Source organism: Strongylocentrotus purpuratus, unplaced genomic scaffold (genome assembly GCF_000002235.5).
Source record: "Strongylocentrotus purpuratus isolate Spur 01 unplaced genomic scaffold, Spur_5.0 spur5_scaffold_16, whole genome shotgun sequence".
Taxonomy (NCBI): Eukaryota; Metazoa; Echinodermata; class Echinoidea; order Camarodonta; family Strongylocentrotidae; genus Strongylocentrotus; species Strongylocentrotus purpuratus.
Genome location: NW_022145601.1, coordinates 34,124,746 through 34,141,810, shown reverse-complemented (window position 1 = coordinate 34,141,810; position 17,065 = coordinate 34,124,746). Strand labels below are relative to the sequence as shown.

Sequence of the window (17,065 nt, the reverse complement as noted above, 5' to 3'; positions counted from 1 at the left end):
TTTTTCTGTATATTCTTAATCTATATCAGGAAAGCGCATTTTAATGCAAATAACGTTTTTGTCTTTAATGTATGAAAACTGTTGAAAACCTTTTCAGGCTTGGCTATTGTTAAGCTTAAAACGTAAAAGTAACGACATTAATGGGGCCTTTCTTAAAAACAGCACAAGCATGATAATTGCCTCTTTTTTTTGGTTTTAATCATACACCCCCCAAAAACTGTTATATTTTTATTATGTTTTATCGCTAAAGTGTAATTTGATTAGTATGTCGAAGAAGAAAATAAATTAAATTCAATTAAAAACATTGGTGTATGTAACATTAAATAATTAGATAAACCGAGTATCATACTTCAAGTTCCTATTATTCATTTTTTTTCACATTTGTGTTGTTGTTCATGGTTGTTACTTTTAATTCCGTTCTACACTCTTTCTATGGCTTTTGACCTCAGTATTACATATGTAGCTTTCATTTAAGACTTCATTCAGAAGGACTCTGGATGGCGCCCTTGCAATAATAGCCATGTATCATCAAGCTTTCGAATTATTAGGAAAAATTGCCATATTATCTATCTCTCTGTCTCTCTCCATTCCTCTCTGCGTCTGCCTTCTCTGTTTCTATTCATCTCTCTCTCTCTCTCTTTCTCTCTCTCCCTCTCTCTTTCTCACTTTCTCTCTTGCTGATTCACTCGACTTCCTTCTTCGTCACTATTAAAATGTATATACTTCGATGAAAAGAGCTTTGAAAATGAATATTACCGAATGGGCTGGAGCCTGGGTCCGAGACGGTGGTGATGTATTGTGTAGTGATAAGTTCTGTCATATCCACTGTATCGTTTGTAACAACTGCAGAAACAATAACAGTAAATGATAAGCAGATATGAAATTGACTACCAATGGTAGTTTAAAACTAAGTGCTGTACAAACTAATAACAACATAATGAATCATTCGTCGTTTAATATTCCGGTTGTATATATGAGTTCTCTTTTTTGTATAGACATATACATATCATAATGCGACATTGATTGTTTCCTTTTTCGTTTCTTGACCGGAGTAACTGCAATAGCCTCGTATGTCACATTCTAGAAATATGTGAACATGACGAGGACATGTAACATCATCTGGAAATTACAATGGAGTATCAAAAAGGCCCTTAAGCTGATTTCGTGTCCTTTCAGCTTGTCTTGGCTCCTCTTGAAGATACTGCACAGACGCCCCAACGTAGCAATCGACGTGCAGACCATCATGCAGACTACCATGCCAGCATTGCTTGAATCAATTCAAAGTTTTATTTCTAACATTGATTTAAGTTTAGTCAGATAAGGGGGCTATTTCTTGAATATCTTTGCGATCAATTAAAAAAGTGAAACAGAACATTTAGTCATTTATCTTGCTACTTACTCAGAGAGCATAATCTGCCCGGTAGCTGAGGCATGTGGTCATCATATCCAGTATTACATGTACAGTTAAAACCACCGGCATCGTCCAGATCAATACATTCTGCATTCTCAGAACAATCATTATCCTCGTCGAGCAAGCATTCGTCAATTACTGTTTGATAAAACAGAACATCACATCATTGAATAATCAATAATTGTCGTGTCTCCACATGGTGTCCGAATAGTACAATCCTTATATATCTGTAAAGCGCTTAGAGACATATTTGATGTACTAATTATGCGCAATATTAACTCGGAATATTATTAATATTATTATACGTCCAAATGCTTTCATAATACAAGCCGTGCTTATTTCATTTGGTCTAGTAACCCAGAGTAAATATCAATACATGTAGCGCTCTTCCCCAGGCCACTGCAATTCTTTCCCCGGCAAAGGTAGGTATGCCTAACATTCAGTATTGCGGGTCGGGAGGAAGAAGCAAACATCAGTGTAGGCAAAACATTGCGCCCATCACCCATGGAGTGAAGGTGAGCAAGCGGTTTGAACATTATTTCAGTAATAATAATACAAATAATACAAATAATATTGGATTCTTATATAGCGCACGTATCGACCTTGCAGGGTCCTCAAGGCGCTCCAACATTACCCGGCTATGCTAGGCTGCCGATTTCGACGCTCACAGCATTTCAAGGAGTCTTCCTACCGGTACCCAATTAACACCTGGGTGGAGAGTGGCAAATATAGATCAATGTCTTGCCAAAGGACATTAGTGGCGCGGCGGGACCCGAACCACGGACCTTGTGACCGACAGTCCGGCGACGTATCCACTCATCCACGACACTTTGGTAAGAATTTCCGGGTAAAGAAAACAAAGCTATTACAACGTTAATAATGACCGCTCAGGGGATTCAATAAAAGTTGTCTTCTTTGGTAGGTTGTCTTTATGTACAGATTACTTTCGTATATTGCCTCAATAAATATCAAGATTCAACAGAAACACAGAACATGCGGTCTCTATAATGTAGATGGTCTTTATCAAAAGATGGTATTCATGGACATATGGTTTTTATAATCAGGTTTTATTTCTGTATAACTCACCATTCACACTAACATCCTCTTCACTTGTGCTAAGTGTCAGATTTGCGTCGTTGTCTGCATAGAGAAAGTAGCTATTATCTTGTATCTCTGATAGCAGCATGGTCTGGAGATTGGATGCGGTTGACGATGCGTTTAAATGCTCATCATATACAGCCCATATACTCCCTTCTGAATAGGAAACAATCGTCGTTGTTACGACGCTCCGAGTGATAGGATGAAACAGGTTGAACATCTAGAGAGAGAAAAGATGAACAATTCATAGTCATAACGGTTACATTAAACAAATGTTATGTCTCCTTTAAGATTAAGAGCATTAACTGCTGAGACCTTCTGTAAAGATTTTAAATTCTCACCCATTTGTGTTGTATATGGTTTTCATGACGCAAAAGAAAATGTTACAGATATTGATTTATTACTTCATTATGCTTTATTTGCATTATTTGCAATCTATAAGTGTTGGAATTCAATTTAATAAAAATGTAGTGACGAAAATAATAAGCAAATATTGTTGTTAATGTTGAAATACAAAATAGAAGTAGAGGAAAACAAAACTAAGACAACGAATTTGAATATTATTAAGTGAAAGAAGACAATTACTAATTTAAAATCTGCTATCAAGTAAATATAGATATAATTTTATTTGACCTCATTTATACATGTGATTAAGTGCTTTGTTATGAATATTTATGTACTACGCTGTTATCCATGATTTTATCTGAATAAAGATTTATTTCAACAACAAACAAAAAACTGTTGAGACATTCTAACATTGTACAAAGAGCTATTCACATGAATGCCCAGCATAGACGTATACCGGTGCTTTTCACAAAGCTATCATCGCCATGATTATCGCAATCATCTTAATTACGGAGATCCTTCATTCGATAAAGTTAATAATAATAGTAATAATATTTAATATTTATATAGCGCTTAATAAAAATGTCTCTAAGCGCTTTTAATACAAATGTACATTTAACCTGGTCATTCAGTGCTTGCCCGCAAAAAATGTGTTCACAATCTCCACTCCCTGGGGAGCATTCCAGCCAGGCGGTACATGACGCTCAAAAACTGTTTGACCAACAATGACGGTCGCATCCTACCAGGTATCCCATTTAACACCTGGGTGGAGAGTAGCAAGTGCAGGTTAATATCTTGCCAAAGGATGTTAGTGACGTGTCGGCATTCGAACCCTCGACCTTCGCATCTCCAAGTCAAGGGCCTTAAACCACTCGACGGTGCTGTGGCTAGCCCGTTGCCATGGTCACAAATTGCCTTGCCCTTCTGTGCATCTAGTCTACGACGGATTTCGTAGAAAATACTTGCGTCGGAAGTACAAGTCTGCACATTTCAAAGGCATGACCAATAACATGTGTGTGTGGCTACGTTTTTGAAGCCGTTGCCCCTTTCTGCAAACATCGCAAGGACTTCGTGCGAGCATCGTAGCGCTACTTTCATGTCATAGCCATACGGTGCCGTTATACATAGCACAACAGTGGCAAGGTATATACGTTGATTTCGAGTGCACTAACCTCAAGGGTTTTTGCAGGTTAAGGGGGTGTTTGTAAGGGTGCAAGGTACTCACAGAGAATCGTAAGAAGTACGTACGAATTGCTGGAGTTGGCCTTAGACCAGAATTGCAGCGCAGACATATACGTGCAAAAAGATGCACGGTGAGTTGTGACTATGGCATTAGATTCAGATAAGTTACTTACGCATTGATGAATCAGTTCGGATAAGATGATGTAGCTATTACTAGAGGGGTCTAGATAACTGCTGTCAAAGCTAGCATCAACTCCGGCTATTTCAAAGATTCTTATTCTGAATCGGAAAGTCCATACTCCTGCAATTAACAAACGAGGAAAATTAGACACACAGAGAATTCATTTATGAATGCATTTATTGAACTCACACTATCACTGGATCATAACTTGTTTACATTCTAACTCTAACAGTGACCCAAGGTTGGTATCTCAAACCGGGCAAATGTATAATTTTGATTATCATTATGATCATTATTGGCAGTAATAGCACTAGTAGTATTGTTGTCATTTTTATTATTAACCTTTATTTTTATTATAATTATTGTAAGCAGTAACAGTCAGACATGCAGAGAGGTAGAGAATAAGCAGTTTGGTTGTCATCTATTTTACCTTTAAATGGGGGGGGGGGGGGAATGGGCTAAACTTACTAGGACTACAAATATATTAGTATTGCAAGACATGATTATACTTGGTGGTCAAAAAACGAGCAAGCATACTTTTTATAATGTTTGGTGAAATTCACTGGTACCAAAGAAATAATAACGTGTTCACGTGAAAAACGTATACCAAGATGTACTAATTTGGTTGAGAGGTTTTTGTTAAGGGGAGCATGTTGTGGCGCAAGGAGTAAGTTCAAATTTAGCCAGTTTCATTCGTTTAATTTCAATTCAGTATTTAACAAGTCATTAAAATCCTGGGGAAAAGATAAATTTGAGTGGAATAGGATGTTTGTGTCCTATATTATGTTTATTACAGCTTGCCCAATGCTGAGGCATAATACCATTTCTGAAGCTACATACATATAATGATTAACGTGTCTACAACATTTTGGAAAATTTTGTACTACATTTATTCCGACAATATCCCCTAATACTGCTACCGTTTAGATTTGCCATGTAATATTGAAGGTGTGCTAGTGCGTTGTTTAAGGACCACCCTATATAGCATCTCATTTCCCACTTTGACAAGGGCATAGTATCAGCAATTACCTTTGGCGCTATATTTTCTTGGTATACCACTCAGTAATATAAATATATTTTTTTTTACTGCATTAAGATTAGGATATATTTCAAACAAAGTAGTTTTACTTGTGCATGTTCCGGAGTAATCCCTCTGTGTGCCTGGTCTACATCTGCACTCTCCTTCTTTACATGTTTCTGTGAGGTAGTCACATCTGCTGTCACACGACGCTGTTTAATAACAAGAAAATTGAAACGATTTTAGTTCAAAATTGTGACGTTTCTTATAAAGTTGCATGATGCATTCTGCAAAGATTCTCCAATTTGGCAGTAAAACATCCTTCACACACACGAGCACGCTTACACATATTTACAATTTAACATAGGAGCCAACTACGGAAAGATCCATCAAAACTCGGCTCCATATTTTATGACTTACGTAAGCATTTCGTTCGTACAATAATTGATGAATTTTATATAGGAATAGAGTGGGAATGATATCAAAAAGTGAAGAAATGTCATTTCAGTTCCCGATCTATTATCAACAATATTTTTGAAAATTCCAGGATTATGTTTTATCAGACAGGATAGGGATGCAATTATATTATGTGTGCTCAAAGTTTTCCTAAACTGCTTTAGCCAGTGATTGGCAATGTTTCGATTCACGGATAAGTGAATGGCAGTTCTTACAGCAACTTCAAATAATGCAGTTGGACTACATTGAAGTTACTAACTACATTGAACACCGACAAAAATCATAAATTTGATCTGTGAGAATCCTAGGCATCGCCCCTTTTCCTATAAAGTATCCTTGAACTTATACTCTGCTCTCCCATACGTGCGCCAATTCTGTATGGCACAGCTGACCCAATATAGGGTTACATTTCCAATATTATTATTAGTAGCATTTAAAACCACTGTTATCGAGTAAATGTAGTTCGATCTATCGTTTGTGACGGAGACATTGAATGGCCTGAATAAATGACAGTGTGGAAGAGAAAGTATAAGTTAGTTTAGTTTACCTATACATGTGTTGTCGGTAGTAATCTCCGTGCCTGGATAACATGTACATTGATGAGCGTTTTGGGATCCATCACATAGCTCGTTCACGCCGCAGGTTGTTGCCCCACAAGTGCTCAAACCTACCAATTAAAAACATTAAGGAAATTTATACTTAAACTATGAAGCCACCAGATTAATATACATAATTCAAATACAGAATAACATGCTTTGTCCACTGTTCATGTAGTAAAAATTAACATTTGCGCTTACTCATATGTTGTATTAAGTTAAATGTTTCACATTTTGACTCTACAAAAGATAGACATTTTCATCATGCGCTCTAAAAATATGAAATATTATTGACTATAATCATTTTGTGTCAAACTTTAACACATTTCTTCTCTTTTTTGGTATGGAGGAATAAATATTTAAAAAGGTTGTTCGAAACGAATTTGATTATATTCATATCTGACTCAATGAGAAAATCTGATCACCTTATGACAGATAATCAAACATTCTAGGCTTATCAATTTATATTCTTTAAATCTTACTTGGTAGAAATGTAGACTGAGAAGAAGATTCTCCTTCTGTGGTTCCTTGGGTTGTTTCAATCGTCGTTTCTGTGGTTCCTTGGGTTGTTTCAATCGTCGTTTCTGTGTTTCCTTGGGTTGTTTCGATCGTCGTTTCTGTGGTTCCTTGGGTTGTTTCGATCGTCATTTCTGTGGTTCCTTCCGTTGTTTCAATCGTCGTTTCTGTGGTTCCTTCTGTTGTTTCAATCTTCGTTTCTGTGGTTCCTTCGATTGTTTCGATCGTCGTTTCTGTGGTTCCTTCGGTTGTTTCAATCGTCGTTTCTGTGGTTCCTTCGGTTGTTTCAATCTTCGTTTCTGTGGTTCCTTCGGTTGTTTCAATCGTCATTTCTGTGGTTCCTTTGGTTGTTTTAATTGTCGTTTCTGTAGTTCCTTCAGTTGTTTCAATCGTCGGTTCTGTGGTTCCTTCGGTTGTTTCGATCGTTGTTTCTGTGGTTCCTTCAGTTGTTTCAATCGTCGGTTCTGTGGTTCCTTCGGTTGTTTCGATCGTTGTTTCTGTGGTTCCTTCGGTTGTTTCAATCGTCGTTTCTGTGGTTCCTTGGGTTGTTTCAATCGTCGTTTCTGTGTTTCCTTGGGTTGTTTCGATCGTCGTTTCTGTGGTTCCTTGGGTTGTTTCGATCGTCATTTCTGTGGTTCCTTCCGTTGTTTCAATCGTCGTTTCTGTGGTTCCTTCGGTTGTTTCAATCGTCGTTTCTGTGGTTCCTTCGGTTGTTTCGATCGTTGTTTCTGTGGTTCCTTCGGTTGTTTCAATCGTCGTTTCTGTGGTTCCTTGGGTTGGTTCAATCGTCGTTTCTGTGTTTCCTTGGGTTGTTTCGATCGTCGTTTCTGTGGTTCCTTGGGTTGTTTCGATCGTCATTTCTGTGGTTCCTTCCGTTGTTTCAATCGTCGTTTCTGTGGTTCCTTCGGTTGTTTCAATCATGGTTTCTGTGGTTCCTTCGGTTGTTTCAACCGTCGTTTCTGTGGTTCCTTCGGTTGTTTCGATCGTCGTTTCTGTGGTTCCTTCGGTTGTTTCAATCGTCGTTTCTGTGGTTCCTTGGGTTGTTTCAATCACCATTTCTGTGGTTCCTTCGTTTGTTTTAATCGCCATTTCTATGGTTCCTTCGGTTGTTTCAATCGTCGTTTCTGGGGTTCCTTCGGTAGTTTCAATCGTCGTTTCTGTGGTTCCTTCGGTTGTTTCGATCGTTGTTTCTTTGGAATCCTGTGTTGTTGCAATCGTCGTTTCCGTTGAGCTTAAGGCTGTTGTCATCGTAGTAGAATCTATAAATGTTGTCCCCACTCTAGTTTCCGTTGTTGGATCTAAGGAAGTAGCGTCACGCGTCCCTGTAGTATAATCTGTGAATTCACCTGATTTAGATGAGGCTTCCTCTGTAGTCAATCCTGTAACAACATCTGTATTGGAATCTACCAAAGTTGTCTCAACTTTAGTTTCCATTGTGGAATCTGTTGAAGAGGTTTCAAGTGTCCCTGTTGTTATATCAATAGAGTCAGTTGAAAAAGATGTAGAATCCTTTGTAGTTAGTCCCGTAACAACTTCTGTAGTAGAATCAACAAAAGTTGTTTCAACCAAAGTTTCCATTGTTGCATCTAAGGAAGTGGTGTCACGCGTCCCTGTAGTATAATCAGTAGAGCCAGTTGATAAATATGTAGCTTCCTCTGTAGTTGGTTTTGTAGCGATTTTAGTAGTAGAATCAACAAAAGTTGTCGCCACTTTAGTTTCCATTGTGGAATCTGTTGAAGAGGTATCAAGTGTCCCTGTTGTAATATCAGTAGGGTCAGTTGAAAAAGATGTAGAATCCTTTGTAGTTAGTTCTGTAACAACTTGAGTAGACGAATCTACAAATGTTGTTTCAACGATAGTTTCCATTGTGGAATCTGATGAAGAGGTATCATGCGTCCCTGTAGAATAATCAGTATAGCCAGGTGGTATAGATGTAGCTTCCTTTGTAGTTGGTTCTGTAGCGATTGCAGTCGTAGAATCAACAAATGTTGTTTCAAGGATAGTTTCCATTGTGGAATCTGTTGAAGAGGTTTCAAGTGTCCCTGTTGTCATATCAGAAGAGTCAGTTGAGAAAGTTGTAGAATCCTTTGTAGTTAGTTCTGTAACGACTTCTGAAGAAGAATCTACAAATGTTGTTTCAACGAGAGTTTCCATTGTCGAATCTGATGAAGAGGTATCGTGCATGCCTGTAGTATAATCAGTAGAGCCAGTTGGTATAGATGTAGCTTCCTCCGTAGTTAGTTCTGTAATAACTTCTGTAGTAGAATCAACAAAAGTTGTCCCCATTATAGTTTCCGTTGTTGGATCTAAGGAAGTAGAGTCAAGCGTCCCTGTAGTATAATCAGTGGAGCCAGTTGATATAGATGTAGCTTTCTCTGTAGTCAATCCTGTAACAACTTCTGTAGTATAATCTATGAATGTTGTTTTCACTATAGTTTCCGTTGTGGAATATGTTGAAGAGGTGTCAAGTATCCCAGTTGTCATATCGGTAAAGTCAGTTGAGAAAGATGGAGAATCTTTTCTGGTCAGTTCTGTAATGACTTCTGTAGAGGAATCTACAAATGTTGTTTCAACGATAGTTTCCATTGTGGAATCTGATGAAGAGGTGTCAAGTGTCCATGTTGTAATATCAGTAGAGTCAGTTGAGAAAGTTGTAGAATCCTGTGTAGTTAGTTCTGTAACAACTTCTGTAGAAGAATCAACAAAAGTTGTCCCCATTATAGATTCCGTTGTTGGGTCTAAGGAAGTAGTGTCAAGCGTCCCTGTAGTATAATCAGTGGAGCCAGTTGATATAGATGTAGCTTTCTCTGTAGTTGGTTCTGTAGAGATTTCAGTAGAAGAATCAACAAAAGTTGTTACAATCAAAGTTTCCATTGTTGCATCTAAGGAAGTCGTGTCACGCGTCCCTGTAGTATAATCAGTAGAGCCAGTTGATAGAGATGTAGCTTCCTCTGTAGTTGGTTCTGTAGAGATTTCAGTAGTAAAATCAACAAAAGTTGTCCCCACTCTAGTTTCCATTGTGGAATCTAATAAAATAGTGTCACGCGTCCCTGTAGTATAATCAGTGGAGCCAGTTGATATAGATGTAGCTTCCTCTGTAGTTGGTTCTGTAGAGATTTTAGTAGTAGAATCAACAAAAGTTGTCGCCACTTTAGTTTCCATTGTGGAATCTGTTGAAGAGGTATCAAGTGTCCCTGTTGTAATATCAGTAGGGTCAGTTGAAAAAGATGTAGAATCCTTTGTAGTTAGTTCTGTAACAACTTGAGTAGACGAATCTACAAATGTTGTTTCAACGATAGTTTCCATTGTGGAATCTGATGAAGAGGTATCATGCGTCCCTGTAGAATAATCAGTAGAGCCAGTTGATATAGATGTAGCTTCTTCTGTAGTTGGTTCTGTAGCGATTTCAGTAGTAGAATCAACAAATGTTGTTTCAAGGATAGGTTCCATTGTGGAATCTGATGAAGAGGTTTCAAGTGTCCATGTTGTAATATCAGTAGAGTCAGTTGAGAAAGTTGTAGAATCCTGTGTAGTTAGTTCTGTAACAACTTCTGTAGAAGAATCAACAAAAGTTGTCCCCATTATAGATTCCGTTGTTGGGTCTAAGGAAGTAGTGTCAAGCGTCCCTGTAGTATAATCAGTGGAGCCAGTTGATATAGATGTAGCTTCCTCTGTAGTTGGTTCTGTAGAGATTTCAGTAGAAGAATCAACAAAAGTTGTTACAATCAAAGTTTCCATTGTTGCATCCAAGGAAGTCGTGTCACGCGTCCCTGTAGTATAATCAGTAGAGCCAGTTGATATAGATGTAGCTTTCTCTGTAGTTGGTTCTGTAGAGATTTCAGTAGAAGAATCAACAAAAGTTGTTACAATCAAAGTTTCCATTGTTGCATCTAAGGAAGTCGTGTCACGCGTCCCTGTAGTATAATCAGTAGAGCCAGTTGATATAGATGTAGCTTCCTCTGTAGTTGGCTCTGTAGAGATTTTAGTAGTAAAATCAACAAAAGTTGTCCCCACTCTAGTTTCCATTGTGGAATCTAATGAAATAGTGTCACGCGTCCCTGTAGTATAATCAGTAGAGCCAGTTGATATAGATGTAGCTTCCTCTGTAGTCAATCCTGTAACAACTTCTGTAGTATAATCTATAAATGTTGTTTTCACTATAGTTTCCGTTGTGGAATATGTTGAAGAGGTGTCAAGTATCCCAGTTGTCATATCGGTAAAGTCAGTTGAGAAAGATGGAGAATCTTTTCTGGTCAGTTCTGTAATGACTTCTGTAGAGGAATCTACAAATGTTGTTTCATCGATAGTTTCCATTGTGGAATCTGATGAAGAGGTGTCAAGTGTCCATGTTGTAATATCAGTAGAGTCAGTTGAGAAAGTTGTAGAATCCTGTGTAGTTAGTTCTGTAACAACTTCTGTAGAAGAATCAACAAAAGTTGTCCCCATTATAGATTCCGTTGTTGGGTCTAAGGAAGTAGTGTCAAGCGTCCCTGTAGTATAATCAGTGGAGCCAGTTGATATAGATGTAGCTTCCTCTGTAGTTGGTTCTGTAGAGATTTCAGTAGAAGAATCAACAAAAGTTGTTACAATCAAAGTTTCCATTGTTGCATCCAAGGAAGTCGTGTCACGCGTCCCTGTAGTATAATCAGTAGAGCCAGTTGATATAGATGTAGCTTTCTCTGTAGTTGGTTCTGTAGAGATTTCAGTAGAAGAATCAACAAAAGTTGTTACAATCAAAGTTTCCATTGTTGCATCTAAGGAAGTCGTGTCACGCGTCCCTGTAGTATAATCAGTAGAGCCAGTTGATATAGATGTAGCTTCCTCTGTAGTTGGCTCTGTAGAGATTTTAGTAGTAAAATCAACAAAAGTTGTCCCCACTCTAGTTTCCATTGTGGAATCTAATGAAATAGTGTCACGCGTCCCTGTAGTATAATCAGTAGAGCCAGTTGATATAGATGTAGCTTCCTCTGTAGTTGGTTCTGTAGCGATTTCAGTAGTAGAATCAACAAATGTTGTTTCAAGGATAGGTTCCATTGTGGAATCTGATGAAGAGGTTTTAAGTGTCCCTGTTGTAATATCTGTTGAGTCAGTTGAAAAATATGTAGAATCTTTTGTAGTCAGTTCTGTAACGACTTCTGTAGAGGAATCTACAAATGTTGTTTCAACGATAGTTTCCATTGTGGAATCTGATGAAGAGGTGTCAAGTGTCCATGTTGTAATATCAGTAGAGTCAGTTGAGAAAGTTGTAGAATCCTTTGTAGTTAGTTCTGTAACAACTTCTGTAGAAGAATCAACAAAAGTTGTCCCCATTATAGATTCCGTTGTTGGATTTAAGAAAGTAGTGTCAAGCGTCCCTGTAGTATAATCAGTGGAGCCAGTTGATATAGATGTAGCTTCCTCTGTAGTTGGTTCTGTAGCGATATCGGTAGTAGAATCAACAAAAGTTGTTACAACCAAAGTTTCCATTGTTGCATCTAAGGAAGTCGTGTCACGCGTCCCTGAAGTATAATCAGTAGAGCCAGTTGATAAATATGTAGCTTCCTCTGTAGTTGGCTCTGTAGAGATTTTAGTAGTAAAATCAACAAAAGTTGTCCCCACTCTAGTTTCCATTGTGGAATCTAATGAAATAGTGTCACGCGTCCCTGTAGTATAATCAGTGGAGCCAGTTGATATAGATGTAGCTTCCTCTGTAGTCAATCCTGTAACAACTTCTGTAGTATAATCTATAAATGTTGTTTCCACTAAAGTTTCCGTTGTGGAATCTGTTAAAGAGGTTTCAAGTGTCCCTGTTGTAATATCAGTAGAGTCAGTTGAAAAAGATGTAGAATCCTTTGTAGTCAGTTCTGTAACGACTTCTGTCGAGGAATCTACACATGTTGTTTCAACGATAGTTTCCATTGTGGAATCTGGTGAAGAGGTGTCAAGTGTCCATGTTGTAATATCAGTAGAGTCAGTTGAAAAAGATGTAGAATCCTTTGTAGTTAGTTCTGTAATAACTTCTGTAGTAGAATCAACAAAAGTTGTTTCAACCAAAGTTTCACTTGTTGCATCTAAGGAAGTAGTGTCACGCGTCCCTGTAGTTGGTTCTGTAGCGATTTCGGTAGTAGAATCAACAAAAGTTGTTACAACCACAGTTTCCATTGTTGCATCTAAGGAAGTCGTGTCACGCGACCCTGAGGTATAATCAGTATAGCCAGTTGATATAGATGTAGCTTCCTCTGTAATTGGTTCTGTAGCGATTTCAGTAGTAGAATCAACAAATGTTGTTTCAAGGATAGGTTCCATTGTGGAATCTGATGAAGAGGTGTCAAGTCTCCCTGTTGTAATATCTGTAGAGTCAGTTGAAAAATATGTAGAATCTTTTGTAATCAGTTCTGTAACGACTTCTGTAGAGGAATCTACAAATATTGTTTTAACTCTAGTTTCCATTGTGGAATCTAATGAAGAGGTGTCAAGTGTCCATGTTGTAATATCAGTAGAGTCAGTTGAGAAAGTTGTAGAATCCTTTGTAGTTAGTTCTGTAACAACTTCTGCAGAAGAATCAACAAAAGTTGTTCCCAATATAGTTTCCGTTGTTGGATCTAAGGAAGTAGTGTCAAGCGTCCCTGTCGTAGAATCAGTGGAGCCAGTTGATATAGATGTAGCTTCCTCTGTAGTCAATCCTGTAACAACTTCTGTAGTATAATCTACAAATGTTGTTTCAACCACAGTTTCCATTGTGGAATCTGTTGAAGAGGTTTCAAGTGTCCCTGTTGTTATATCAGTAGAGTCAGTTAAAAAAGATGTAGAACCCTTTGTAGTTAGTCCCGTAACAACTTCTGTAGTAGAATCAACAAAAGTTGTTTCAACCAAATTTTCCATTGTTATATCTAAGGAAGTAGTGCCACGCGTCCCTATAGTATAATCAGTAGAACCAGTTGATATAAATGTAGCTTCCTCTGTGGTTGGTTTTGTAGCGATTTCAGTAGTAGAATCAACAAAAGTTGTCGCTACTTTAGTTTCCATTGTGGAATCTGTTAAAGAGGTATCAAATGTCCCTGTTGTAATATCAGTAGAGTCAGTTGAAAAAGATGTAGCTTCCTCTGCAGTTGGTTCTGTAGAGATTTCAGTAGTATAATCTATAAATGTTGTTTCCACTATAGTTTCCGTTGTGGAAACTGTTGAAGAGGTTTCAAGTGTCCCCGTTGTAATATCAGTAGAGTAAGTTGAAAATGTCGTAGAATCCTTTGTAGTCAGTTCTGTAACGACTTCTGTAGAGGAATCTAGAAATGTTGTTTTAACGATAGTTTCCATTGTGGAATCTGATGAAGAGGTGTCAAGTGTCTCTGTTGTAATATCAGTAGAGTCAGTTGAAAACGATGTAGAATCCTTTGTAGTTAGTTCTGTAACAACTTCTGTAGTAGAATCGACAAAAGTTGTTACAACCAAAGTTTCACTTGTTGCATCTAAGGAAATAGTGTCATGCGTCCCTGTAGTATAATCAGTGGAGCCAGTTGATAGAGATGTAGCTTCCTCTGTAGTTGGTTCTGAAGCGATTTCGGTAGTAGAATCAACAAAAGTTGTTACAACCAAAGTTTCCATTGTTGCATCTAAGGAAGTCGTGTCACGCGTCCCTGTAGTATTATCAGTAGAGCCAGTTGATATAGATGTAGCTTCCTCTGTAGTTGGTTCTGTAGAGATTTCAGTAGTAAAATCAACAAAAGTTGTCCCCACTCTAGTTTCCATTGTGGAATCTAATGAAATAGTGTCACGCATCCCTGTAGTATATTCAGTAGAGCCAGTTGATATAGATGTAGCTTCCTCTGTAGTTGGTTCTGTAGCGATTTCAGTAGTAGGATCAACAAATGTTGTTTCAAGGATAGGTTCCATTGTGGAATCTGTAGAGTCTGTAGAGTCAGTTGAAAAAGATGTAGAATCTTTTGTAGTCAGTTCTGTAACGACTTCTGTAGAGGAATCTACAAATGTTGTTTCAACGATAGTTTCCATTGTGGAATCTGATGAAGAGGTTTCAAGTGTCCCTGTTGTAATATCAGTAGAGTCAGTCGAGAAAGTTGTAGAATCCTTTGTAGTTAGTTCTGTAACAACTTCTGTAGAAGAATCAACAAAAGTTGTCCCCATTATAGTTTCCGTTGTTGGATCTAAGGAAGTCGTGTCATGCGTCCCTGTAGTATAATCAATGGAGCCAGTTGATATAGATGTAGCTTCCTCTGTAGTCAATCCCGTAACAACTTCTGTAGTATAATCTATAAATGTTGTTTCTAGTATAGTTTCTGTTGTGGAATCTGTTGAAGAGGTGTCAATTGTCCCTGTTGTCATATCGGTAGAGTCAGTTGAGAAAAATGTAGAATCCTTTGTAGTCAGTTCTGTAACGACTTCTGTAGAGGAATCTACGAATGTTGTTTCAACGATAGTTTCCATTGTGGAATCTGATGAAGAGGTGTCAAGTGTCCCTGTTGTCATATCGGTAGAGTCAGTTGAGAAAAATGTAGAATCCTTTGTAGTTAGTTCTGTAACAACTTCTGTAGAAGAATCAACAAAAGTTGTCCCCATTATAGTTTCCGTTGTTGGATCTAAGGAAGTAGTGTCAAGCGTCCCTGTAGTATAATCAGTGGAGCCAGTTGATATAGATGTAGCTTCCTCTGTAGTCAATCCTGTAACAACTTCTGTAGTATAATCTACAAATGTTGTTTCAACGATAGTTTCCATTGTGGAATCTGTTGAAGAGGTTTCACGTGTCCCTGTTGTAATATCAGTAGAGTCAGTTGAAAAAGATGTAGAATCCTTTGTAGTTAGTTCTGTAACAACTTCTGTAGTAGAATCAACAAAAGTTGTTACAACCAAAGTTTCACTTGTTGCATCTAAGGAAGTAGTGTCATGCGTCCCTGTAGTATAATCAGTAGAGCCAGTTGATATAGATGTAGCTTCCTCTGTAGTTGGTTCTGTAGCGATATCAGAAGTAGAATCAACAAATATTGTGGAATCTGACGAAGAGGTGTCAAGTATCCCTGTTGTTATATCGGTAGAGTCAGTTGAGAAAGATGTAGAATCTTTTGTAGTCAGTTCTGTAACAACTTCTGTAGAAGAATCTACAAATGTTGTTTCAACGATAGTTTCTATTGTGGAATGTGTTGAAGAGGTTTTAAGTGTCCCTGTTGTAATATCAGTAGAGTCAGTTGAAAAAGATGTAGAATCCTTTGTAGTCAGTTCTGTTACAACCTCTGTAGAAGAATCTACAAATGTTGTTTCAACGATAGTTTCCATTGTGGAATCTGATGAAGAGGTGTGAAGTATCCCTGTTGTCATATCGGTAGAGTCAGTTAATATAGATGAAGAATCCTTTGTAGTCAGTTCTGTTACAACTTCTGTAGAAGAATCTACTAATGTTGTTTCGACGATAGTTTCCATTGTCGAATCTGATGAAGAGGTGTCAAGTGTCCCCGTTGTAATATCATTAGAGTCAGTTGAGGAAGAAGTAGAATCCTCTGAAGTAAGTTCTGTAACAAATTTCGTAGTAGAATCTGCAAATGTTGTTTCCATTATAGTTTCCTTTGTTAGATCTGATGAAGTAGTGTCAAGCGTCGCTGTAGTATAATCAATAGAGCCAGTTAATATAGATGTACCTTCCTTTGTAGTTAGTTCTGTAACAGATTCCGTACTATAATCTGCAAATGCTGTTTCCATAATAGTTTCCGTTGTAAGATCTGATGGAGAGGGGCCAAGCGTTCCTGTAGTATAATCTGTGGAGTCACTCAATTTAGATGTTTCTTCCTCTGTAGTTAGATCTGTAACGACATCTGTAGTGGAATCTAAAAAAGTTGTCCCCACTTTAGTTTCTATTGTGAGATCCGATGAAGTTGTGCCAAGTGTCCCTGTAGTTATATCAGTTGAGGAACTAGATATAGATGACGCTTCCCCTGCAGTTAGTTCTGTAACAACTTCCGTAGTAGAATCTATAAATGTTGTGTCAACGATAGCTTCCATTGTGGAATCTGTTAAAGAGGTGTCATGCGTCGTTTTAGAATAATCAGTGGAGCCAGTTGATATAGATGTAGCTTCCTCTGTAGTTGGTTCTGTAGCGATTTCAGTAGTAGAATCAACAAAAGTTGTCCCCACTTTAGTTTCCATTGTGGAATCTGATGAAGAGGTTTCAAGTGTCCCTGTTGTAATATCAGTAGAGTCAATTGAGAAAGATGTAGAATCCTTTGTAGTAAGTTTTGTAGCAAATCCCATAGTAGAATCTGCAAATGCTGTTTCCATTATAC

The 17,065-nt window shown here is 37.9% G+C and overlaps 2 protein-coding genes across 2 annotated transcripts in view; both read right to left on the bottom strand.

Annotated features, from left to right (window-relative positions):
- The window catches only part of LOC105440183 (serine-rich adhesin for platelets-like), a 29,020-nt gene extending 27,778 nt beyond the window's left edge, over positions 1-1,242 (bottom strand). Inside the window, exon 1 of the mRNA XM_030987552.1 lies at positions 1,150-1,242. Coding sequence (XP_030843412.1) covers positions 1,150-1,242 — 93 coding nt within the window. The remainder of the gene's footprint in view (positions 1-1,149) is intronic.
- A 149-nt stretch (positions 1,243-1,391) lies between these two features.
- Positions 1,392-11,249, bottom strand: LOC115924749 (mucin-17-like). The gene is made up of 8 exons (XM_030987551.1): positions 11,073-11,249; positions 10,426-10,486; positions 10,163-10,354; positions 6,770-8,338; positions 5,346-5,447; positions 4,210-4,337; positions 2,498-2,729; positions 1,392-1,549 (listed from the first exon to the last, which is right to left on the bottom strand). The coding sequence occupies exons 1-8, from the start codon at positions 11,247-11,249 to the stop codon at positions 1,392-1,394; spliced, it is 2,619 nt and encodes an 872-aa protein (XP_030843411.1).
- Positions 11,250-17,065: the final 5,816 nt, after the last annotated feature.

Bases quoted from the DNA above. Each gene is read 5' to 3' on its own strand.
- LOC115924749 (XM_030987551.1), bottom strand. From the start codon at position 11,249: ATGGGGACAACTTTTGTTGATTCTTCTACAGAAGTTGTTACAGAACTA. The intron at 8,339-10,162 runs GCTCTACTGATT...ATTCTACTACAG, and splicing joins AGCTACATCTATATCAACTG to AAGTTGTTACGGGACTAACT. The intron at 2,730-4,209 runs GTAAGTAACTTA...TTCTCTCTCTAG, and splicing joins CCGAACTGATTCATCAATGC to ATGTTCAACCTGTTTCATCC.